The sequence below is a fragment of the Pleurodeles waltl genome, chromosome 9 (assembly GCF_031143425.1).
Source record: "Pleurodeles waltl isolate 20211129_DDA chromosome 9, aPleWal1.hap1.20221129, whole genome shotgun sequence".
NCBI lineage: Eukaryota > Metazoa > Chordata > Amphibia > Caudata > Salamandridae > Pleurodeles > Pleurodeles waltl.
In genome coordinates, this window is record NC_090448.1 from 997,793,246 (window position 1) to 997,820,134 (window position 26,889).

A 26,889-nucleotide genomic window follows, 5' to 3' on the forward strand; every position below is an offset into this window, starting at 1 on the left:
CCCTATGGTAGATATTGAAAATGTCACTTACCCAGTGTACATCTGTTCGTGGCATTAGTCGCTGCAGATTCACATGTTTGGCACAGTCCGCTGCCTGGTGTTGGGCTTGGAGTATTACAAGTTGTTTTTCTTCGAAGAAGTCTTTTTGGTCACGGGACCGAAGGACTCCTCCCTCTTTGGCTCCATTGCGCATGGGCGTCGACTCCATCTTAGATTGTTTTCCCCGCAGAGGGTGAGGATGGAGTTGTTTGGTATAAATAGTGCCCATGCAATGGAGTGAATATGTATGTATGATAAGAGTTTCTAATAATTATTTACAAATGTTCAGATGTTTAAGGTTCATGATCTACTTCTAAACGGCTACAGGCTTCCCGGGGAGGTGGGAGGGTACATGTGAATCTGCAGCGACTAATGCCACGAACAGATGTACACTGGGTAAGTGACATTTTCAGTTCGATGGCATATGTTGCTGCAGATACACATGTTTGGCATAGACTATAAAGCAGTTACCTCCCCTAAAAGCGGTGGTTTAGCCTGTAGGAGTTGAAGTAGTTTGGAATAATGTTCTTAGTACAGCTTGGCCCACTGTAGCTTGTTGTGCATTTAGTACGTCTACACAGTAGTGTTTAGTAAACGTATGAGGCGTAGACCAGGTTGCAGCCTTACATATTTCGCTCATAGGAATGTTTCCTAGAAAGGCCATTGTAGCACCTTTCTTTCTGGTTGAGTGTGCCTTTGGTGTAATAGGCAATTCTCTTTTGGCTTTAAGATAGCATGTTTGAATGCATCTGACTATCCATCTAGCAATGCCTTGTTTAGAGATTGGATTTCCTATGTGTGGTTTTTGAAAAGCTATGAACAGTTGTTTTGTTTTCCTGATTAGCTTTGTTCTGTCAATGTAATACATTAGTGCTCTTTTGATGTCTAATGTATGTAGTGCCCTTTCAGCCACAGAATTTGGTTGTGGGAAGAACACTGGCAATTCTACCGTTTGATTTAAATGGAATGGTGAGATTACTTTTGGCAGAAATTTTGGATTTGTTCTTAGAACTATTTTATTGTTGTGTATTTGAATAAATGGTTCTTGTATGGTAAATGCCTGTATTTCACTTACTCTTCTGAGGGATGTGATTGCAATGAGAAATGCGACCTTCCAGGTTAGATATTGCATTTCACAGGAATGCATGGGTTCGAAAGGGGGACCCATGAGTCTTGTTAAGACGATGTTAAGGTTCCATGAAGGAACTGGTGGTGTTCTTGGTGGTATAATTCTTTTTAGCCCTTCCATGAATGCTTTAATAACTGGTATTCTAAATAGAGACGATGAATGAGTAGTTTGTAGGTAAGCAGATATAGCTGCGAGGTGTATTTTTATAGATGAAAAAGCGAGATTTGCTTTTTGCAAATGTAGTAAGTATCCTACTATGTCTTTAGTAGAGGCATGTACTGGTTGTATTTGATTGGCATGGCAGTAGTAAACAAATCTTTTCCACTTAGATGCATAGCAGTGTCTAGTGGAAGGTTTTCTAGCTTGTTTTATGACCTCCATGCATTCTTGTGTGAGGTCCAAGTGTCCGAATTCTAGGATTTCAGGAGCCAAATTGCCAGATTCAATGATGCTGGGTTTGGATGTCTGATCTGTTGTTTGTGTTGTGTTAACAGATCTGGCCTGTTGGGTAGTTTGACATGCGGTACTAGTGAAAGGTCTAGTAGAGTTGTATACCAAGGTTGTCTTGCCCATGTGGGTGCTATCAGTATGAGTTTGAGTTGGTTTTGACTCAACTTGTTTACTAGATATGGAAGGAGAGGGAGAGGGGGAAAAGCGTACGCAAATATCCCTGACCAATTCATCCATAGAGCATTGCCTTGTGATTCGCGGTGTGGGTACCTGGATGCAAAGTTTTGGCATTTTGAGTTTTCTCTTGTTGCGAACAAATCTATCTGGGGTGTTCCCCAAATTTGAAAGTACTTGTTCAGAACTTGGGGGTGAATTTCCCATTCGTGGACTTGTTGGTGGTCTCGCGAAAGGTTGTCTGCTAGTTGGTTTTGTATTCCTGGAATAAATTGTGCTATTAGGCGAATGTTGTTGTGAATCGCCCACTGCCAAATTTTTTGTGTTAGGAGGCACAATTGTGTTGAGTGTGTTCCTCCTTGTTTGTTTAGATAATACATTGTTGTCATGTTGTCTGTTTTGACAAGAATGTATTTGTGTGTTATTATGGGTTGGAAGGCTTTTAACGCTAGAAATACTGCCAACAGTTCTAGGTAATTGATATGAAGTTTTGTTTCGTGTATATCCCATTGTCCTTGAATGCTGTGGTGATTGAGGTGTGCTCCCCACCCTGTCATGGAAGCATCTGTTGTTATAACGTATTGAGGCACTGGGTCCTGAAACGTCCGCCCTTTGTTTAAATTTTTGCTGTTCCACCATAGAAGCGAGAGGTATGTTTGGCGGTCTACCAACACCAGATTTTGAAGTTGACCCTGTGCCTGTGACCATTGTGATGCTAGACACTGTTGTAAGGGTCGCATGTGTAGTCTTGCGTTTGGGACAATGGCTATGCATGATGACATCATGCCTAGAAGTTTTAGCGCAAATTTTGCTTGTATCTTTTGGTTTGGAAACATAGCACTTATTAGCTTGTGGAATGCCTGCACTCTTTGTGGACTTGGAGTGGCAATTCCTTTTGATGTGTTGATGGTTGCTCCTAGATATTGTTGTGTTTGACACGGTTCTAGGTGTGATTTTGTGTAGTTGATGGAAAACCCCAGTTTGTGAAGGGTTTGTATGACAAAGGTGGTGTCGTTTGCGCATTTTTTTACTGTGTTGGTTTGGATTAGCCAGTCGTCTAGGTAAGGGAACACATGTATCTGTTGTCTCCTGATGTGTGCTGCTACTACTGCTAGACATTTTGTGAACACTCTTGGTGCAGTTGTTATTCCGAATGGCAACACCTTGAATTGGTAATGTATTCCTTTGAATACGAACCGTAGGTACTTTCTGTGAGAAGGGTGTATTGGTATATGAAAGTACGCATCCTTTAGGTCTAATGTGGTCATGTAATCTTGCTGTTTGAGCAGTGGAATGATGTCTTGTAGTGTGACCATGTGAAAATGGTCCGATATGATGTAGGTATTTAGTGTCCTGAGATCTAATATTGGTCTCAATGTTTCGTCTCTTTTTGGGATTAGAAAGTACAGGGAGTAAACTCCTGTGTTTTTTTGTTGTACTGGTACTAATTCTATTGCATCCTTTTGCAGTAGTGCTTGAACTTCTAGTCCTAAAAGTTCTAAATGATGTTGTGACATTTTGCGTGTTTTGGGGGGGATGTTTGGTGGGAAGTTGTGGAATTCTATGCAATAGCCATGTTGGATTATTGCTAATACCCAATTGTCTGTTGTAATCTGTTGCCAAGATTGGTAGAATTGGCTTAGTCTTCCCCCCACTGGTGTTGAGTGAAGGGGTTGCGTGACTTGAAAGTCACTGTTTAGGTGGAGGTGTTTTTGGAGTCTGGAATCTTCCCCTACTCCTTGGGAATTGACCCCCCCGATATCCCCTGAAACCACCCCTTTGGAAGGAACCCTGATATGGTGTGGTTCTTGATTGTTGGCTGGTGGTGTCTGTGGGTTGGCCACGAAACCCCCCTCTAAATGGAGTTTTTCTGAAAGAGCCTCTGCTCTGCGGGGAGTAGAGTGCGCCCATGGCTTTGGCCGTGTCTGTGTCCTTTTTAAGTTTTTCAATGGCTGTATCCACTTCCGAGCCAAACAGTTGTTTCTCGTTGAAGGGCATATTAAGGACAGCCTGCTGGATTTCAGGTTTGAAGCCTGAAGTGCGTAGCCAAGCGTGTCTCCTTATGGTGACAGCAGTGTTGACTGTTCTTGCTGCAGTATCGGCTGCGTCTAGTGAAGAGCGGATTTGATTGTTTGAGATCGTTTGTCCCTCTTCCACTATTTGCTGCGCCCTTTTTTGGTATTCCTGGGGAAGATGGTCTACGAGAAGTTGCATCTCGTCCCAGTGTGCGCGGTCATATCTGGCCAGCAGCGCTTGTGAATTTGCGATGCGCCACTGGTTGGCTGCCTGTGACGCCACTCTTTTCCCTGCCGCGTCAAATTTTCGGCTTTCTTTGTCCGGAGGTGGGGCGTCGCCAGATGTATGTGAATTTGCTCTTTTGCGAGCTGCCCCTACTACCACAGAGTCGGGTGGTAACTGCGAAGTAATAAACACTGGGTCTGTGGGTGGTGGTTTGTATTTCTTATCCACCCTTGGGGTGATGGCTCTTGATTTTACGGGCTCCTCAAAAATTTGTTTCGCGTGCCGTAACATCCCTGGTAGCATTGGGAGACATTGATATTGGCTATGTGTAGCCGAGAGGGTGTTAAATAAGAAGTCATCCTCTATAGGATCGGAATGCAGTTGGACATTGTGGAAGTCTGCAGCCCTAGCCACCAGTTGCGAGTATGAGGTACTGTCCTCTGGCGGTGACGGCTTTGTGGGGTATGACTCGGGATCATTGTCCGGCACTGGGGTGTCATACAGGTCCCAGGCGTCTTGATCCTGATCGTCATGACTTATGGTAGTTTGCGCTGGTGAGTGCATTTGTGGCGGTGTTTGTGCCGGCGATGCCTGTGGAGGAGAGGGCAGAGGCGTGACTTTTTTAACCACTTTGGCTTGTGGTTGTGTGTCATCCTTTGGAAGTCCGATCCTTCTTTTCCTCATGATTGGGGGAAGGGTTGATATCTTCCCTGTATCTTGCTGGATGCACAGTCTCTTTTGTGTGTAGTCCGATTCTACACTTTGGAGCTCTTGTCCAAATTTGTGCATTTGGCCACTTAGTCCTTGTTCCTCTGAGTAGGATGAAGGTGTGGTATTTTTCGGCGCCGAGAGAGAATCTTTTTTCGGTTTCGGCACCGACAGAATTTTTGTTCCTTTCGGCATGGATTCTCGGTGCCGATGTTTTTCGGTGCTGGTATCTTGTTTTTGTCTCTCGGAGCCGCTTTCTCGGCTCCGAGGTTGCTCCATGGCGGTCCCTCGACCGGAGTCGGGTGTCTTCGCTATGGGCGTGCCCTTTTTCGGCCCCTTCGACGGGTCGCCTGATTTATGGGTCGAGCCATGGCCTGTTGGCAGTGGCGTCCCCTGGGCTTTCGGTTTGTCGATGGATTTACTTTTCGACGTCTTACTCACAGTTTGTTGCTGTTGTTCGACGTCGGAGTCTCCGGATTCTGATTCCGGAACCGAGAATGTTTCCTCTTCGTCGTCGAAACGTTGTTTTGTCGACGTGGACGCCATTTGGTGACGCCTGGCTCTTCGGTCCCGGAGTGTTTTTCTGGACCGGAAGGCTCGACAGGCTTCACAGGTATCCTCCTTGTGCTCGGGGGACAAGCACAAGTTACAGACCAAGTGCTGATCTGTATAAGGATACTTACTGTGACATTTTGGGCAGAAACGAAACGGGGTCCGTTCCATCGGCTTCGATGTCGCACGCGGTCGGGCCGACCAGGCCCCGATGGGGGATCGAAACTGCCCCAAAGTCTTCCGATGATCGGTGTCGATGTACCTAACTATCCCGATACCGAACGGAACAATACCGACGCTTTCTTCCGAGATTCTGACTAACTTTCCGAACCGAAACACGGAGCGAAAAGGAATACGTCCGAACCCGACAGCGGAAAAAAACAATCTAAGATGGAGTCGACGCCCATGCGCAATGGAGCCAAAGAGGGAGGAGTCCTTCGGTCCCGTGACCAAAAAGACTTCTTCGAAGAAAAACAACTTGTAATACTCCGAGCCCAACACCAGGCAGCGGACTGTGCCAAACATGTGTATCTGCAGCAACATATGCCATCGAACATACATTTATTAATTTAAATCTGGTGTTTCTAGACTGAGTAATTATGAGAAGTGATCCTTGCCCACTGTGATTCATCAATGGTGGTTATTAACTCTGTCTGCCACTTAGTTTGAAGTTTTAGGAGGTGTTCATGTGCTGTTTTGTAAGGACTTATATATTGCTGATATCACTCCTTTCTGCTCCCCTACTGAGCAGATAAGGCTACAACCTCGGTGGGTCGGCGGCTCCAGTGTTCCCGCTCTCCATGTCTTTTGTGTGATTCTGGTGACTGCGAATAGGTAATGAATAATCCAGATGGGAGATCAAACTGATCTTGTAGTTCTGTGTATGTGCGCAGTTTCCCATTGCAGTACAGATCTCCCAACTTTGTGATGTTATGTGCCACTAGTTTGTTAAGACCTATTAGCGCTTGGTTCCCTATTATGTGTTTCAAGCATGCCAGAGGCGCCTCCGGTGCGTATGGAGTCTGTGTGGGTGCGCTTTTAGGTATTGTTCCCAACAATATCTTGTTGATTCCCACTCCAGTGGTAATTGTCGTTTTGATTTCCTGGGGTTCAATAGTATACCCAGTATCTTTTCAAGTGGGCATTTTAAAGGGATCTGTAGTTCTTTTGCAACTGGGGGTTCACTCATTGGTTTTGCTAGCCATTGTAGTTGCCCTGTCCAGTAATATATCTCTAGATCTGGGGCAGCCAAACCTCCCTCTGCAGTGGGTCTTTGAAGGGAGTGTAATGTGATTCTATGCCTACCCGTTCCCCAGATAAACCTCGAGGTCTTGGATTCTATTTCTCTGAACACTGCTTTCGGGATTATGAGTGGGATAGTGGAGAAGTAATATAGCATTCTGGGCAGTACTATCATTTTAAGCAAGGCAGTTCTTCCTGATACCGTCCGGGGCAGTGTTTCCCAAAAGCGCATGCTAGCTCTAATCCCTCTGAGTGCTCCATGTGTGTTTCCTTCCAGCAAGTCTTCCATTTTGTGGTATATATTCACTCCTAAATATTTAAACGTGTTAGGGGACCAGGGCAGACCTCTTGTGTCATTGGGCTTAGTGGTGCCCTCGATCACGGGAAAGATAGAAGACTTCCTCCAATTGATTCGGAGCCCGGAGGCTACTCTGTAGCTCTCCAACATAGCCATTGCTCCTGGCAGATCAGCCTTTGGGTTCCGAAGGAAGAGCTGCATGTCATCTGCATAGAGGGCAATATGATGAGTCCAATTGCTAACTGAGATGCCCCCGAAATACTGCCCTGTTCTGGCCATTTGAGCTATGGGTTCCACTGCCACCGCAAAGAGGAGGGGGGATAATGGGAAACCCTGTCTGGTGCCCCTACCAGCCTGGATAGGGCCAGATATAGTACTGCCTGTTCGCACTCTAGCGGTAGGGTTAGTATACAGCAGTTTTGTCGATCGTACAAATCCCTCTCCCAGCCCCAACTTTAGCATGACCTGTTCCAGATAGTCCCATCTCAGGCTGTGTTTCCTGGCTAGATATTCCTTGTAATCTATTGAGCCCAGTGTCTCCAGTGCTGTCTTATGTGTGAGCCTCGTCTGTTCCTGTCTGGCGGCAGCTGTCTGGTTAGGGGACAGTAATTGCTCATTCCTATGAATATCTGTTTTAAGTGTGTAGAGTTCTTTACAGAAAGTTAGTTTGATTTTGTGGCCGCGAAGCACAGCTTTGAACGCATCCCATTCAGTGCTAGTGCTTGAAGCTGTTTCAGCTTTATCTTGAAAGTACATTGTAATAAGCTCAGTGAAATGCCACCTCTCATAGGGCATCTGTGGTGAGGGGACAGGACGGAATATGGGAGCAGGACCACTTCAACACAACTGTATTTGAAGAGGGAGAGTGATCTGATATAGTACACCCAAGATATTCCACCCATGTGACCCTCGTTAGTGAGTCAGGGAAATTCTTGTGTATAGGCTGTGTAGGCAAAAGTAGTAGGAATTTTCCCTGGTATGAAGGGTGTAATCTATGCCAAGCGTCCATGACTTGGTTACTGGTAGCCCATCGATTTGGGTGTTATGTAAGGCCGATGGATTGCGCCCCAGGGATTGGCAGTCATGAATCGGTCAAGGTCCAAGTATGGAGTGCAATCTGTGATATGCCAAACACCACCGAAGTTATTAGAAAACCAAAAGACCCATTTCCTATGAAAATATGGTACTAATTATAAGAACACAGTGGCTGATACCACTGTGTTTATATATATATATATATATATATATATATATATATATATATATATATATATATATATATATACACACATATATACACACACACACACACACACACACACACACACACACACACACACACACATATATATACACACACACACCTCCTTGGCATGGTTACCCCCTGACTTTTTGCCTTTGCTGATGCCAAGTTATGATTTGAAAGTGTGCCGAGGCCTGCTAACCAGGCCCCAGCACCAGTGTTCTTTCCCTAAAACTGTACCTTTGTTTTCACAATTGGCACACCCTGGCATCCAAGTAAGTCCCTTGTAACTGGTACCCCTGGTACCAAGGGCCCTGATGCCAGGGAAGGTCTCTAAGAGCTGCAGCATGTCTTATGCCACCCTGGGGACCCCTCACTCAGCACAGACACACTGCTTGCTAGCTTGTGTGTGCTGGTGGGGAGAAAACAACTAAGTCGACATGGCACTCCCCTCAGGGTGCCATGCCAACCTTACACTGCCTATGGTATAGATAAGTCACCCCTCTAGCAGGGTGCACTATACCATAAGTGAGGACATAGGTGCATAAACACTTTTGGGGGCAAGGCCGGAGGAGATAATGAGAAAAACAAGGAGGAGTCACTGGCCAGTCAGGACAGCCCCCAAGGTGTCCTGAGCTGAGGTGACTGACTTTTAGAAATCCTCAATCTTGCAGATGGAGGATTCCCCCAATAGGATTAGGGATGTGGCCCCCTCCCCTCAGGGAGGAGGCACAAAGAGGGTGTAGCCACCCTCAGGGCTAGTAGCCATTGTCTACTAACCCCCAAGACCTAAACACACCCCTAAATTGAGTATGTAGGGGCTCCCAGAACCTAGCAAGATAGATTCCTGCAACCTGAAGACGAAGGACTGCTGACCTGAAAGCCCTGCAGAGAAGACAGACACCAACTGCTTTGGCCCCAGCCATACTGGCCTGTCTCCCAACTTCAAGAAAAACTGCAACAGCAACGCGTTCCCCAGGGTCCAGCGACCTCTGAAGCCTCAGAGGACTACCCTGCATCTAAAAGGACCAAGAACTCCAGAGGACAGCGGCTCTGCTCCAAAGAAGAAACAACTTTGTAACAAAGAAACAATTTTTAAAGGACCGCACGTTTCCCACCGGAAGCGTGAGACTTTCCACTCTGCACGCCTGCAGAGGGAATCCAGAGGCTCCCCCTGACCGCGACTGCCTGCTTCTAAGAACCCGACGCCTGGTAAAGACACTGTACCCGCAGCCCCAGGACCTGAAGGATCTGACCTCCAGTGCATAAACAACCCCCAGGTGGCCCTCTCCCTTGCCCTTACCCCAAGAAGTCTCCCCACCCCCCTTGCCTGCCTGCTTCGCTGAAGAGACCCCTGGGTCTCCCATTGAACTCCATAGCAAACCCGACGCCTGTTTGCACTCTGCACCCGGCCGCCCCCGTGCCGCTGAGGGTGTACTTTTTGTGCCGACTTGTGTCCCCCCCCCGGTGCCCTACAAAACCCCCCCCTTGTCTGCCCTCCAAAGACGCGGGTACCTACCTGCTGGCAGACTGGAACCGGGGCACCCCTTCTCCATTGAAGCCTATGCACCACTTTGACCTCTGCACCTGACCGGCCCTGAGCTGCTGGTGTGGTAACTTTGGGGTTGCCCTGGACCCCCAACGGTGGGCTACCTTGGGCCCAACTTTGAAACCTGTAGGTGGTTTACTTACCTGCAAAACTAACAAATACTTACCTCCCCCAGGAACTGTTGAAAATTGCACCTTTAAAGTAGCTTATTGCCAGTTATGCCAAAACTGTACATGCTATTTTGCTGATTCAAAGTTTCTATGATACCTGGGTGAAGTACCTTTCATTTAAAGTATTGATTGTAAATCTTGAACCTGTGGTTCTTAAAATAAACTAAGAAAATATATTTTTCTATACAAAAACCTATTGGCCTGGAATTGTCTTGGAGTGTGTGTTCCTCATTTATTGCCTGTGTGTATGTACAACAAATGCTTAACACTACCCTGTGATAAGCCTACTGCTCGACCACACTACCACAAAATAGAGTATTAGAATTCTCTTTTTGCCACTATCTTACCTCTAAGGGGAACCCTTGGACTCTGTGCATGCTATTTCTTACTATAGAAAAGACGTCTTTGGGCTCTGAGTGTTACAAGTTGTTTTTCTTCGAAGAAGTCTTTGAGTCACGAGACCGAGGGACTCCTCCCTTTCGGCACCATTGCGCATGGGCGTCGACTCCATCTGAGATGGTTTTCCCCGCAGAGGGTGAGGTAGGAGTTGTGAATATACTAGATGTCGCCAGGCAATTGAGTAGGTATGTATATACATAATGTGTATTAAAATAATATTTATTTACAAATTTACAATTTTCATTCAACTAATAACAGCTACAGGCTCCTGGGGAGGTGGGAGGGCACATGTGAATCTGCAGCGTCTCATGCCACAAACAGATGTACACTGGGTAAGTGACATTTTCCGTTCGGTGGCATGTGTAGCTGCAGATACACATGCTGTGCATAGACTAATAAACAGTAATCTCCCCAAAGTGCGGTGGCTTAGCCTGTAGGAGTAGAAGTTGTCTGAAATAATATTCTTAATACAGCCTGTCCTACTGTGGCTTGTTGTGCAGTTAACACACCTACACAGTAATGCTTAGTGAATGTATGAGGCATAGACCAGGTGGCTGCCTTACACATTTCTGTCATAGGTATATTCCCCAGAAGCGCCATTGTGGCGCCTTTTTTCCTAGTGGAATGTGCTCTTGGTGTAATAGGTAGATCTGTTTTTGCTTTAATATAGCAAGTTTGAATACATTTAACTATCCATCTGGCAATGCCTTCTTTGGATATTGGATTTCCTGTATGAGGTTTTTGGAAAGCAACGAACAGTTGTTTTGTTTTTCGAATTTGTTTTGTTCTGTCAATGTAGTACATTAACGCTCTTTTTATGTCTAATGTATGTAGTGCTCTTTCAGCTACAGAATCTGGTTGTGGAAAGAACACTGGTAGTTCTACTGTTTGATTCAAGTGGAACGGTGATATGACTTTTGGTAAGAACTTAGGATTTGTTCGTAAAACTACTTTATGCTTGTGTATCTGAATAAAGGGTTCTTGTATGGTAAATGCTTGTATCTCACTTACTCTTCTTAGAGATGTGATGGCAATTAGAAATGCTACTTTCCATGTTAAGTATTGTATCTCACATGAGTGCATGGGTTCAAACGGTGGACCCATGAGCCGTGTCAAGACAATGTTAAGGTTCCACGAAGGAACTGGTGGTGTCCTTGGTGGGATAATTCTTTTCAGACCCTCCATAAAAGCCTTTATGACTGGAATCCTAAAAAGTGATGTTCAGTGCGTAATTTGCAGATAAGCTGAAATTGCGGTGAGATGTATTTTAATGGATGAAAAAGCTAGCTTTGACTTTTGTAAGTGCAGTAGGTAGCTGACGATGTCTTTAGTAGATGCGTGTAAGGGTTGTATTTGTTTATTATGGCAGTAATACACAAATCCTTTCCACTTATTTGCATAGTAATGTCTTGTGGTTGGTTTCCTAGCTTGTCTTATGACCTCCATACATTCCTGTGTGAGGTCTAGATGTCCGAATTCTAAGACTTCAGGAGCCAAATTGCTAGATTCAGCGATGCTGGATTTGGGTGTCTAATCTGTTTGTGTTGAGTAAACTGATCTAGCCTGTTTGGTAGTTTGAAATGAGGTACTACTGATAGGTCTAGTAGTGTTGTGTACCAAGGTTGCCTTGCCCAAGTTGGTGCTATTAGTATGAGTGAGTTTGTTTGGACTCTTTGTTTACCAGATATGGAAGGAGTGGGAGAGGGGGAAGGCGTATGCAAATATCCCTGACCAACTCATCCATAACGCATTGCCTTGAGACTGATCCTATGGGTATCTGGATGCAAAGTTTTGGCATTTTGCGTTTTCTTTTGTTGCAAATAGGTCTATTTGTGGTGTTCCCCATCTTTGGGAGTAAGTGTTTAGTATTTGGGGGTGAATCTCCCATTCGTGGATCTGTTGGTGATCCCGAGAGAGATTGTCTGCTAACTGATTCTGAATCCATGGAATAAACTGCGCTATTAGGCGAATGTGGTTGTGGATCGCCCAATGCCATAGTTTCTGTGCCAAGAGACACAACTGCGTTGAGTGTGTTCCTCCCTGTTTGTTCAGATAATACATTGTTGTCATGTTGTCTGTTTTGACAAGAAAGTATTTGTGGCTTATTATAGGTTGAAATGCTTTCAACGCTAGAAATACTGCTAGTAGTTCTAAGTGATTTATGTGAAACTGTTTCTGCTGAGTGTCCCATTGTCCTTGGTTGCTGTGTTGGTTGAGGTGTGCTCCCCACCCTATCATGGAGGCATCTGTCGTTATTACGTATTGAGGCACTGGGTTTTGGAAAGGCCGCCCTTGGTTTAAATTTATATTGTTCCACCATTGAAGCGAGGTGTATGTTTGGCGGTCTATCAACACTAGATCTTGAAGTTGACCCTGTGCCTGTGACCATTGTGATGCTAGGCACTGTTGTAAGGGCCGCATGTGCAATCTTGCGTTTGGGACAATGGCTATGCATGAGGACATCATGCCTAGTAGTTTCATCACCATCTTGATTTGTATCTTTTGTTTTGGGTACATGGCCTGTATTACCTTGTGAAATGCCTGTACCCTTTGTAGACTTGGAGTGGCAATCCCTTTTGTTGTGTTGTTTGTCGCCCCTAAGTATTGCTGTGTTTGACACGGTTGAAGGTGTGACTTATTGTAGTTGAGTGAGAAACCTAGTTTGTGGAGGGTTTCTATGACATACTTTGTGTGTTGTGAACACCGTTCTTGCGTGTTGGTTTTGATTAACCAATCGTCTAGGTACGGGAACACATGTATTTGCTGCCTTCGGATATGAGCAGCCACTACTGCCAGGCATTTTGTAAAAACTCTTGGCGCAGTTGTTATCCCGAATGGCAACACTTTGAATTGGTAATGTACCCCTTGGAATACAAACCTTAAGTACTTTCTGTGTGAAGGATGTATCGGTATATGGAAGTATGCATCCTTTAGGTCTAGTGTTGTCATGTAGTCTTGTTTGCGCAATGGTATTACGTCCTGCAGTGTCACCATGTGAAAGTGATCTGATTTGATATTTAATGTTCTGAGATCTAATATAGGTCTTTGAGTTTTGTCTTTTTTGGGTATGAGAAAGTACAGCGAGTAAACTCCTGTTCCTCTCTGATGAATTGGTACGAGTTCTATTGCATCTTTTTGTAACAACGCTTGGACCTCCAGTTGTAGAAGATCCATGTGTTGTTTTGACATAGTGTGTTTTCGGTGGGACATTTGGAGGGAATTTTAGAAATTCTATGCAATAACCATGCTGGATAATTGCTAGGACCCAAGTGTCTGTTGTTATTTCCTCCCATTGTTTGTAGAACTTGGTTAATCTCCCCCCACTGGTGTTATGTGTTGGGGATTTGTGACGTTGAAGTCACTGCTTGTTTTGTGGAGTTTTGGAACTTCCCTCTACTTTTTGGGAATTGTCCCCCTCTATATTGTCCCCGAAAACTTCCCCGCTGATATTGGCTCTGATAAGTGGGCCTTGTTTGTGAGGTTGTGGGTTCCGTGCTTTGTCCTCGAAACTGTGTTTTACGAAATGTGCCTCTGCTCTGTGGGAAGTAGAGTGCGCCCATGGCTTTGGCGGTATCAGTGTCCTTTTCAAGTTTTTCGATAGCAGTGTCCACCTCCGGCCCAAACAACTGCTGTCTGTTAAATGTCATATTCAGCACGGCTTGTTGTATTTCCGGCTTGAATCCTGATGTACGCAGCCATGCATGTCTCCATATTGTCACTGCTGTGTTTACAGTCCTAGCAGCTGTGTCTGCCGCATCCATTGCTGACCGTATCTGATTGTTCGAGATACTGTGTCCTTCTTCCACTACTTGCTGTGCTATTTTTTGGAACTCCTCGGGCAAATGTTCTATAAAGTGTTGCATTTTGTCCCAATGAGCCCGATCATATCTGGCCAACAAAGCCTGTGAGTTGGCAATACGCCACTGGTTTGCTGCCTGTGCCGCCACTCTTTTCCCTGCCGCGTCAAACTTACGACTCTCTGTCTGGAGGTGGTGCACCTCCTGAAGTGTGCGAGTTCGCCCTCTTGCGAGCTGCCCCTACTACCACTGAGTCTGGTGTCAACTGTTGTGTGATGTACACAGGGTCTGTTGGTGGCGGTTTATATTTTTTCTCCACCCTTGGAGTAATGGCCCTTCCTTTCACAGGCTACTCAAACACTTGTTTGGAGTGTTTTAGCATTCCAGGTAGCATGGGGAGGCTCTGGTACTGGCTGTGTGTGGATGACAGTGTATTAAATAGAAAGTCGTCTTCAATTGGCTCAGCATGCAGGCTGACATTATGAAACGCCGCTGCCCTTGACACCACCTGTGCGTAGGCTGTACTATCCTCTGGTGGTGACGGTCTAGCTGGATAACACTCGGGACTGTTATCTGACACTGGCGCATCATAAAGATCCCACGCGTCTGGATCATCCTGACTCATCCCTGTATGAGTTGGGGATTGCATCATTGGAGTGGCTACCGGTGATGGTTGTGGAGAGCGTTGTGGAGATGGTGGCGGGGTTACTTGTTTAGCCACCTTCCCCTGTGGCTGCTTGTCTTTCTCAAAAAGGCAAGTTTTTGTTTCATTCGAATTGGAGGGAGAGTACTGATCTTCCCTGTTTCTTTTTGGATGTGGAGCCTTCTCTTTGGGTGTAGTCTGGCTCCATTGTCTCCAGTTCCTGTCCAAATCCATGTGTTTGCATTTGTGAGGACAGGCCTTGTTCCTCTGTGTAGGTACTGGATTTCGGTTCCGAGAACGGATGTTTCAGTATCGAAACCTTTTCGGCTGCCTTTTTCGGTTCCGACAACACTTTTTTGCTCTTCGGCGTACTTTCTCGGTGCCGACTTGGTTCGGTGCCGCTCTCTCAGTGCCGAGATTGCTCTGACCCGGTGTCGAGTTTGCTCTGACCCGGTGTCGAGTCTGCTCTGTGTCGGTATCTCGACCGGAGTCGGATGACTTCGACACATGCATGCCCTTTTACGGTGCCGATGCCCGGTCACCTATTTTCCGGGTTAAGCCATGGCCTGTTGGCGGTGGCGTCCCCTGGGCTTTACGCGAGTCTTGTGTATCGACGTCTTACTCACGGTTTTCGGCGTCTGTTCAGGATCGACCTCTTCAGAGTCTGAATCCTCGATGGAGAAGGCTTCCTCTTCTTCCTCCATGTTTTTTTGTCCTGTCGGCACCGACGCCATCTGTAGTCTTCTTCCTCTTCGGTCCCTTAAGGTCTTTCTGGACCGAAATGCCTGGCAGGTATCCTCCTTGTGTTCTGGCGACAAACACAAATTACAGACCAAATGCTGATCTGTATAAGGATACTTATTGTGACATTCGGGGCAGAAGCGGAATGGGGATATATATATATATGGGGGGGGGGGGGGAGAGGGAGAGAGAGAGAGAGAGAGAGAGAGAGAGAGAGAGAGAGAGAGAGAGAGAGAGAGAGAGAGAGAGAGAGAGAGAGACACACACACATCAAGTGAAAGACATGGAGGTTAAATCTGAAACTATCATTTGCTCAGCTGCAATGAGTTTACACTGCATAAATCCCAAGTTTTCCAGTACCTCCAGTTGCGCCATGCTCTCTCTCAAGGGGTCACAGACATTCCAGGATTCAGCCAACTCTAAAGGCTAAGGTTGCAATGTGAAATTTGGAGGATAATAAAATAACCTGTAGCTATAAATGACTCAATGCTCCTGATCCCTTTGAGCCCATCCAGGAGGCCTGGGAAACAAATGTATTTGAATGAACTGATGAAGAGTGGCGAGATGTTGTCAACCTTCCATCAGAAGTAACTATATTCACCTACTTCCACCTCATTCAGTTAAAACACATTCACAAGTACACTATACAAAACATCAGCAATACAAAAATGTTTCCTCTGCAACATGCTTGAGGTGTCACCAGGAGGTTGCCTTTTACACACACAGAATGCTTTAGGGCGCAGGATTTCCTGGGACAGGTACTAGGTACAATAGCTCGGGTCCTGGCCTGAGCAACTCTAAACACTTCCAAATTTGCTGTTCTACACATTTAAGACAGAAATGCCAATTGCTGTTCCAAAGCCTTATTAGACCTGGTTTATGTGCTTGCCCAAAGAGGCAAGAACCAGCCCGGGAGAGATAGTACTCCACCTGCAAGAGGATGGTTACAGGGCATAAACAAATAATGAAAATGTCACTTACCCAGTGTACATCTGTTCGTGGCATCAGTCGCTGTAGATTCGCATGTTTTGCATAGCTCGCCATCTGGTGTTGGGCCGGAGTGTTACAAGTGGTTTTTCTTCGAAGAAGTCTTTCGAGTCACGGGACCGAGTGACTCCTCCTTTTGTCTCCATTGCGCATGGGCGTCGACTCCATCTTCGATTGTTTTTCCCCGCAGAGGGTGAGGTAGGAGTTGAATTGTAGTAATAGTGCCCATGCAATGGAGTGACTAAGTATGTACCTATTTAAGGTTGAGATGATACATATACAAATAGTCGAAGGTAACTTCCAAACTGCTACAGGCTCCCGGGGAGGCGGGTGGGCACATGCGAATCTACAGCGACTGATGCCACGAACAGATGTACACTGGGTAAGTGACATTTTCAGTTCGATGGCATCTGTCGCTGTAGATACGCATGTTTTGCATAGACTAGTAAGCAGTTATCTCCCCAAAAGCGGTGGCTCAGCCTGTAGGAGTGGAAGTAGTTTGAAATAATGTTCTTAATACGGCTTGACCTACTGTGGCTTGTTGTGCGGATAACACGTCTACACAGTAGTGCTTGGTGAATGTGTGAGGCGTAGATCATGTGGCTGCCTTACATATTTCTTGCATTGGGATGTTTCCTAGAAAGGCCATGGTAGCACCTTTCTTTCTGGTTGAGTGTGCCCTTGGTGTAATGGGCAGCTGTCGTTTAGCTTTAAGGTAGCAGATTTGGATGCATTTAACTATCCATCTGGCTATACCTTGTTTTGATATTGGGTTTCCTGCATGAGGTTTTTGAAATGCAATAAATAGTTGTTTAGTCTTTCTGATGTTCTTTGTTCTGTCAATGTAATACATTAATGCTCTTTTGACATCTAATGTATGTAGTGCCCTTTCAGTTACGGTATCTGGTTGTGGAAAGAACACTGGAAGTTCCACTGTTTGATTTAGATGGAACGGTGAAATAACCTTTGGCAAAAATTTAGGATTAGTCCTTAGGACGACCTTATTCTTGTGGAGTTGTATAAAAGGTTCTTGTATTGTAAACGCCTGAATCTCGCTTACTCTTCTTAGGGAAGTAATGGCGATGAGAAATGCAACCTTCCAGGTTAGGAACTGTATTTCGCAGGAGTGCATGGGTTCAAAAGGTGGACCCATAAGTCTAGTTAGGACAACATTTAGGTTCCATGAAGGAACAGGTGGTGTTCTTGGTGGTATAATTCTCCTAAGGCCCTCCATGAATGCTTTAATGACTGGTATCTTATATAGGGAAGTTGAATAGGTAGTCTGCAGGTATGCAGATATTGCTGCAAGGTGTATTTTAATGGAAGAGAAAGCTAGGTTAGATTTTTGTAAGTGAAGCAAGTAACCCACTACATGTTCTGGAGTTGTGTGTAATGGTTGTATTTGATTAATATGGCAGTAGCAAACAAACCTCTTCCATTTACTTGCATAGCAGTGCCTGGTGGATGGCCTTCTGGCTTGCTTTATGACTTCCATACATTCTTGGGTAAGTTGTAAGTGCCCGAATTCTAGGATTTCAGGAGCCAGATTGCTAGATTCAGCGATGCTGGATCTGGGTGCCTGATCTTTTGGTTGTGTTGTGTCAACAGATCTGGCCTGTTGGGCAATTTGATGTAGGGTACTAGCAGCGTTGTGTACCAGGGTTGCCTTGCCCAAGTTGGTGCTATTAATATGAGTTTGAGTTTGTTTTGACTGTGTTTGTTTACCAGGTAAGGAAGGAGAGGGAGAGGAGGAAAAGCGTAAGCAAATATCCCTGACCAGTTCATCCATAGGGCATTGCCTTGGGACTGTTTGTGTGGGTATCTGGATGCGAAGTTTTGGCATTTTGCGTTCACCTTCGTCGCAAACAAGTCTATTTGAGGTGTTCCCCAGAGTTTGAAATAGGTGTTCAGAATTTGGGGGTGAATTTCCCATTCATGGACCTGTTGGTGATCTCGAGAGAGATTGTCTGCGAGTTGATTTTGGATCCCTGGTATAAATTGTGCTATTAGGCGAATTTGGTTGTGAATTGCCCAACGCCAAATTTTTTGTGCTAGCAGGCTTAACTGCGTGGAGTGCGTCCCCCCTTGCTTGTTTAGATAATACATTGTTGTCATGTTGTCTATCTTGACGAGAATGTATTTGTGAACTATTATTGGTTGGAAAGCTTTTAGTGCTTGAAAAACTGCTAGAAGTTCTAGGTGATTTATATGCAGTTTTGTTTGATGTACGTTCCATTGTCCTTGTATGCTGTGTTGATCGAGGTGTGCTCCCCACCCTGTCATGGAAGCATCTGTTATTACGTATTGTGGCACTGGGTCTTGGAAAGGCCGCCCTTTGTTTAAATTTATGTTGTTCCACCACAGAAGCGAGAGGTAAGTTTGGCGGTCTATTAACACCAGATCTAGAAGATGACCCTGTGCTTGAGACCACTGTGATGCTAGGCACTGTTGTAAGGGCCTCATGTGCAGTCTTGCGTTTGGGACAATGGCTATGCATGAAGACATCATGCCTAGGAGTTGTAATATCATCTTTGCTTGTATCTTTTGTGTTGGATACGTGCGTTGTATGATGGTGTTGAAATTTTGAATTCTTTGGGGACTTGGAGTGGCTACTCCTTTTGTTGTGTCTATTATGGCTCCTAGGTATTGTTGTACCTTGCACGGCAGAATGTTGGATTTCGTGAAGATGACGGTGAACCCTAGTTTGAAGAGGGTTTGTATGATCTGATTTGTGTGATTTGAGCACTCTATTAACGAATGGGCCTTGATTAGCCAGTCGTCTAGATATGGGAACACGTGTATTTGCTGCCTTCTGATGTGTGCAGCGACTACTGCTAGACATTTGGTAAAGACTCTTGGTGCGGTTGTTAATCCGAAAGGCAGTACCTTGAATTGGTAATGTATTCCTTTGAATACAAACCTTAGGTATTTCCTGTGCGATGGGTGTATTGGTATATGGAAATACGCGTCCTTGAGGTCTAAAGTTGTCATGTAGTCGTGTAGTTTTAGCAATGGTAATACTTCTTGTAGTGTGACCATGTGAAAGTGGTCTGATTTGATGAATGTGTTCACTATTCTGAGGTCTAGGATTGGTCTCAGCGTTTTGTCCTTCTTTGGTATCAGAAAGTACAGTGAGTAAACTCCTGTGTTTATTTGTGTGTTTGGCACTAATTCGATTGCATTCTTTTGCAATAGTGCCTGCACTTCTATCTCCAGGAGATTGGAATGATGTTTTGTCAAATTTTGTGCTTTTGGTGGTATGTTTGGAGGGAATTGTAGAAATTCTATGCAATAACCATGTTGGATAATTGCTAGAACCCAAGTGTCTGTAGTGATTTTCTCCCATGCTTTGTAATAATGACTTATTCTTCCCCCCACTGGTGTTGTGTGGAGGGGGTGAGTGCCATGTGAGTCACTGCTTAGTAGTAGGGGTTTTGGGGCTTTGAAATTTTCCTCTATTCCTAGGGAATTGCCCTCCTCTATATTGTCCCCGAAAACCTCCTCTGTACTGTCCCTGGTAACTGGACGGTGTTGCCTGTGAGGTGCTGGCTTGTGTGCTCTGACCCCGAAACCCCCCTCTAAAGGGTGTTTTACAGAATGTGCTGTAATTCCCTCTGCTCTGCGGGGAGTAGAGTGCGCCCATGGCTTTAGCAGTGTCCGTGTCTTTTTTGAGTTTCTCAATCGCTGTGTCCACTTCTGGACCGAACAGTTCTTTTTCGTTAAAAGGCATATTGAGAACTGCTTGCTGAATCTCTGGTTTAAATCCAGACGTTCGGAGCCATGCATGCCTTCTGATAGTTACAGATGTATTAATTGTCCGTGCAGCTGTATCTGCAGCGTCCATGGAGGAGCGGATTTGGTTGTTGGAAATGGTCTGTCCCTCCTCAACCACTTGTTTTGCCCCATTTTGTAGGTCCTTGGGCAGATGGTCAATGAGATGTTGCATCTCATCCCAATGGGCTCTGTCATAGCGCGCAAGTAGTGCCTGGGAGTTAGCGATGCGCCACTGGTTTGCAGCTTGTGCTGCGACTCTTACCAGCTGCATCGAACCTGCGGCTTTCTTTATCTGGGGGTGGTGCATCTCCAGATGTGTGGGAGTTGGCCCTTTTCCTAGCTGCTCCTACAACGACAGAGTCTGGTGGCAGCTGTGTAGTGATGAAAGCCGGGTCTGTAGGAGGAGCCTTATACTTTTTTTCCACTCTTGGTGTGATTGCCCTACTTTTGACCGGCTCCTTAAAGATTTCTTTTGCGTGCCGGAGCATACCAGGGAGCATAGGCAGGCTTTGGTAGGAGCTGTGGGTGGAGGAGAGTGTGTTGAATAAAAAGTCATCCTCGACCTGTTCTGAGTGGAGGCTTACATTGTGAAATTGTGCTGCTCTAGCCACCACTTGAGAATACGCAGTGCTGTCCTCTGGTGGAGATGGCTTCGTAGGGTATGCCTCCGGACTGTTATCTGACACTGGGGCGTCGTATAAGTCCCATGCGTCTTGATCTTGGTCACCCTGGCTCATGGTGGTGTGAGCTGGGGAATGTGATGGAGTTTGTGCTGGTGAGACGTTAATCACAGGTGGAGGAGAGGGTGGTGGGGTAACTTTTTTCACCACTTTTGTTTGTGGTGTTTGTTCAGTTTGAAACTCCAATCTTCTCTTTCTTCTAATAGGGGGAAGGGTGCTTATTTTTCCTGTCCCCTGCTGTATGAAAATACGCTTTTGCGTATGGTCTACATCAGTTGAGTGTAGCTCTTCCTCAAACCTATGCTTTTGCATTTGGGTGGTTAGCGAGTGCTCTTCTGTATAAGAGCCTGAAACTGGGTCGGTTGCAGTTTGTTTTGGCACCGAAACCCTGTCTGCATCTTTTTTCGGCTCCGAGGTGACTTTTTTCTTTTTCGGGGCCGAAACCTCTCGGCGTCGATCTTCTTCGGTGCCGCTGTCTCGGCGTCGAGCCGTGTCTACACCGGTATCGATACTTGTCTCCAGCACTTTCTCGGTCCCGAGAAGGCTGCGTGCCGGTGTCTCGACCGGAGTCGGACGATCTCGCCACTGTTTGGGCCTTTTTCGGTGCCGACGGTCGGTCACCGAATTTATGGGTCGAGCCATGGCCTGGTGGCAGTGGCGTCCCCTGGGCCTTGTAAATCTTCTTCTGAGTGGTTTTCGACGTCTTACTCACGGTTTGTGTATCGTCGAATCCTTCGGAGTCCGATTCTTGGATCGAAAAGGTTCCCTCCTCTTCTTGTTCCTCGAACTCCCGGTGGGCTGTCGGCGCGGACGCCATCTGAAGTCTTCTGGCTCGACGGTCTCGGAGTGTTTTTTGGGACCGGAACGCACGACAGGCCTCGCAGGTGTCTTCACTGTGCTCAGGTGACAGGCACAGGTTGCAGACCAAGTGTTGGTCTGTATAGGGGTATTTATTGTGGCATTTGGGACAGAAACGGAACGGGGTCCGTTCCATTGGCGTTCTTCTGCACGCGGTCGGGCCGACCAGGCCCCGACGGGGGATCGAAAAAATTACCCCGAAGGGCACCGGATCTCTTCGATCTTAGACGCGGTGTTGAATCTAACTACGCCGATCCCGAACGCAACAATACCGACGAAAATCTTCCGAAATTAGCTATCTTTCCGTTCCGAAACTCGGAGCGACAGGAACACGTCCGAACCCGATGGCGGAAAAAAAAAACAATCGAAGATGGAGTCGACGCCCATGCGCAATGGAGACAAAAGGAGGAGTCACTCGGTCCCGTGACTCGAAAGACTTCTTCGAAGAAAAACAACTTGTAACACTCCGGCCCAACACCAGATGGCGAGCTATGCAAAACATGCGTATCTACAGCGACAGATGCCATCGAACATACTTTTTCAATATCTGACCTACAAAGGCAAGAGCTGCTCATACATGCACTTTAAAATATGGACGTCCGTGAAGCCTGTAAAGACAGCTTTCACAAACAATGACTATCCAAAGTGGACAACTTACCCACATCTAGTCTACTAGCAACACTTGAATTGGTCGACTTCCAACATAAGCAAACTTCAATGTATATACAGTACTGTCAGATGATTGTATATTGACATTGCTAAGAAATGTATTACTATAAATGCAAAAAACAATCTTATATGAATGATTAACTGCACGTAAATCGTAAGCACAAGACTCAAAATAACATCTTTATTTGACTAAACTAGCTTCCGCCCCTTCAAGTACGCAGGTAGGAAACATTACTCACATTTATTGAGTTTGTTGCATTACATGAACACATCATCTAAGACATTCTAGGTTTCAATCAGGTAAGTATAGCAGCAAACAAAATTGAAATAAATTTAAAGACACCATGTATGATCTTTGAACCATTTAAATTACCTGTAATGCAGCAAACATCATCATTTCCTCCTCTGTGCACTCAATTTCTTCTAGAAGAATGGCCCATTTAGCTTGTTCAAACAGCTGGTTGATTCTAATGGCATCATACTAAAGGGAGAGACAGGTATGGTTAACATTTTTAAGGAGTGCTTTTCAATTGTAATTATCTGATAAAAACATGCTTTTGGACAATGGTCTCTAGACCTGGTGGGCTAGAAAGGAAGCAAGACAAACATTCTAAAGAATCCCCACATTCCTTCCCAATAGTTCTGTATTGTGATCAACAGGCTCAAAAAATAATTGATACACTTCAAAAATATTCCACAATAAGGAAAATGTCACATACCCAGGAAGCATCTGTTTGTGGTATGTAGTGCGGTAGATTCACATGCATAGCATAATCCTGCTATCTACTTCTGGGCTCGGAAGTATGCAAGATGTTTTTCTTTGTAGAAAGTCTTTCAAGTAACGTGGAAGGGTGACTCTTCCTCTTGCTGGTAATGCGCATGGGGTTCGACTTCCTTGTTAGATTGGGTTCTCACAGAGTGGGAAAGGATGGAGTGGAAGTATAGTATAGTAAGATGTCAATGCTGAATGAATGAGTGATCACTTTTAAAAGTAACTAACATACACAGGTGTCGGGGAGGTAAGTAACATTTATTGTTCGAGGCAGGTGTGTATGTAGATACACATGCTTAGCAAAGACTAATAAAGCAGTCTTCAAAAAGCAGTGGCTAACCTTTGGGGTTTTTATTTGTTTGAAATAATGTACGCAGAACTGCTTTGCCAACATTAGCTTGTTTGACAGGCCATCACACCTACACAGTAATGTGTAGCAAATGTAAGTACTGTAGACCATGTGGCTGCTTTACCTATGTCAGCTGTAGGTCTATTTCCTAGAAAGGCCATTGAAGCTCTTTTCACGAGTGGAGTGAGCTCTAGCAGGGACAAGTAAAGTTCTTTTAGCTTCAGCGTAATACGTTTCGATGCAATTGACAATCCACCGTGCACTGCCTGATTTTGAAATGGTCCTTTGTTTGTGTGGTTTTGAAAAGGCACCAAAGAGGCATTGTGTTTTCCTAAATGTTTTGGTTGTAACAATATAGTACATAAGGGCACATTTTACATTCAAGGTGTGTGGAGCCCTTTCTGCAATTGTCTGGTTGGGGAAAAAAATACTGGCAATTCAACATATTAAGATGGAATTGAGAGACCAGCTTTGGAAGAAATTTAGGATTGGAAAATAGTACCACCCCATCTCATGTAGTTGGAAGAAGGGTTCTTCTAAAGTTAATACCTGAAGCTCACTGACACTTTTGAGTGAAGTTATTGCAACTAGAAAGGATACTTTCCAGGATAAAAATTGGAGAGGCTCGGATGGAGGGCCCATTAATCTGGTTATTACAATATTAAGAGTTTAATTAGAGGCAGGTATCACTCTAGGACGAATAACTCTTGAGGTCTTCTAGGAATACTAAATAGAGAGGTATGCTCTCTATTTTGTAAATAAGCTGCCACTACCACCAGGTGTAGCCTTATGGATGTAAAAGCTAGGCCAGTAGAACATAAATGGCACAGATAACAGTGCACTGAACATTGGGGTTTAAAGGGTCGATTTGTTTAGAATGACAGTAGTGGACGAATAGGTTTCACTTTGCAGCATAACAAGCACAGGTAGTTGGTCTGCACGCTTCCTTCAGAATAGCCACACATGGTCGTGCAAGGTATAAATATCCAAATTCTAGGACTTGAGGAGCCAGATCGCAAGGTTGAGGAACCTGGGGTATGGGTGGCTGATTTGACTGATTCAGTGAGAGAACGTCCTACCTGTTTAACAGTAATTCGCTGGGAACTACTGAGAGTTCTAACAGTGTGGTGACCCATGGTTGCTGTGCCCATGTGGGAGCTACGAGGTTGAGGATAAGATGTCTACAGAAGTTTGGGAACCACAAACTGAGGTAGTGGTAGAGGTGGAAAAGCGTAAACAAGTATCCCCAACTCCTCCATAGTGAATTGCCCTTGGATTGGGAGTGTGGGAACTTGAAGGCGTAGTTTGGGAAATGTTGCATTTTCTGCTGTGGTGAAAAGATGTTTTTCTGGGTAACTAACACCAGAAGTATGAGAGGACGACTTACGAGTGGAGCTCCCATTCATGAACTTGTTGACACCACCTGCTAAGATCTGGAAATTCGTTGTCAGTTCCTGGAAGGTACTCTGTGGACAGGTGAATGTTGTATCTGAGAGCCCATCACCAAATGGCCTGAGCTAGGTGAGAGCCAAGGGGAGCTGGTGCTCCCTGCTTTTGGAGTGCATTGAATCCTAGTTTGTTTTAATGGGATAACAGGAGTTAGCTTAGCCTTTGGCTTGCAGACTCATGCCCCCGTCAGCTAGTGACTTTTAACCTACTTAGCTTGCTCTGTCTTAGCCCATTTATTTAATTAATTCTTCTAAGATGGCTGCCTTGTTTATAGTTAGGCCATTTTGTTTAGCTTTATGTTATCAGTGCCACCACGCTAAGGCGTCAACTCATGCAACAAACTGTAGGTGTTCACATTAGGAATTACCATCCGTGCCGTGTTATCTATTGTTTGGGAACAATCTACGTCAGGGGTCCAAGTAGATCTGTATAAATACATCACACTTTAGACAGATAATCAGAGGAATTCTGACCAGATACCATCGCGGCTATGGATGCTGCACGTCGCCTTGACACTGACCCGGACTTAGTGTGCCTTCGGAGTCTGAGCTCGAGACCTCATTCCAAGGTAACGGAGGGTTGGGGGCTCCTTCCAGGACATGGCATTGGCAGATTAGGTTTAACATACCCAGCTCTCCTCTAGGTAGAAGGTTATGCCTATTTTGCTAGGGGACTAGGATATATTATACACTATGTCTTTCCATGTTATCGCAAGATGGTGGGGGGTCTTCATAATCATGACTCTCGTCTTTACAATTTTATCTCTTGCACTGTTCATTATCCTAATCATTGCAGCCCATGTGATTTACTGCAGATTGCAGACTGTATTAAATAAAAACTATTGAACCATTAATGCATCTTCATTATTGCCCGTTTTGGTTGAGACATAATGTATCTGTGAGAAAGTGTTAATTCTGTTTAACCACAACACTCCCCGAGATGTCATACTTCTGAGTCCATGCGTAAAGACTACCACAAATTACCTTTAACTGTTTCGGTTATTGGGGAGGTACTGCTATTAAGCCGGAAGGGTTGGGACTACAGTTGCGACTGGTTGTAGGATAGGCATAGTCGCCTACAAACATAGGCACTGTCGTCTTTGAATCAGCAGTCTTAACTCAGAGCAAGAATCCGAACTATGACAGGAGACAGTACATGGCAGTCATGTATGTTTTGATGAGGACTACCTTGCAGGTTAGGTGAGGTAGAAGTGCTCAACGCTGGATGAATAGCTAGCAACTCTAGGTGATTGATGTGGAGATGTTAATGACTGAGCGTCCAGTGTCCCTGGATAGTGAGATCCTGTGAATGAGCTCCCCAGCCCATAAAGGAGGCGCCCGTTATAGTCTCTGCAGAACTTAGGAAAGGTCCTTTAGGAGACTGTTGGTGTTCCACCATTGTAGAGACTGGCAAGCTTGACAGCTGACCAACACTAGATCTTCCAGTTGACTCTCTGCTTTAGACCATTGACACCCTAAGCACTCTTGCAATGGATGTATGTTGAATCCAGCATGAGGTACTATAGCTATGCATGAAGCCATCAGACCTAGGAGAGTCATGACTGTCCTCACTTATCTGATGAAGGGGTTGTAACAGTGGGATAAGTGTTTGGATGGACTGCATTCAAGTTGCATTTGGGTAAGCTATATCACGTTGTGAATGTCGGATGGCTCCTAAGTGGGGTTGCACCTGTAGAGGCTGAAGATGGGTTTTGACTCCATTGATGGTGAAGCCTACTTGATAGAGTAAATTTATGGTGGCTTGTGTGTTGGAATCTCTGGTAACAAGTAGTGCTTTTGACGAGATAGTCACCTAAGTATGGAAAAACATGTTTTGCCTGTGCAGGTGGGCTGCTACCACTGCAAGACATTGTGAATACCTGGGGGGAGGGGGAAGAGCGGGACTGCGAAGGGTAGCACCTGGAGTTGGAAATGTTGGGTGTTCATTACAAACCTGAAATAATCGGTAATGCGCCG

At 45.3% G+C, this 26,889-nt stretch overlaps 1 protein-coding gene across 4 annotated transcripts in view; it reads right to left on the minus strand.

Annotated features, from left to right (window-relative positions):
* Positions 1-26,889, minus strand: part of FERMT2 (FERM domain containing kindlin 2) — a 375,557-nt gene that overhangs the window by 189,722 nt on the left and 158,946 nt on the right. For all 4 annotated transcript variants that reach the window (XM_069208559.1, XM_069208557.1, XM_069208560.1 and 1 more), the window contains one exon: positions 22,717-22,824. In XM_069208559.1, the coding sequence (XP_069064660.1) occupies positions 22,717-22,824 (108 nt within the window). The remainder of the gene's footprint in view (positions 1-22,716; positions 22,825-26,889) is intronic.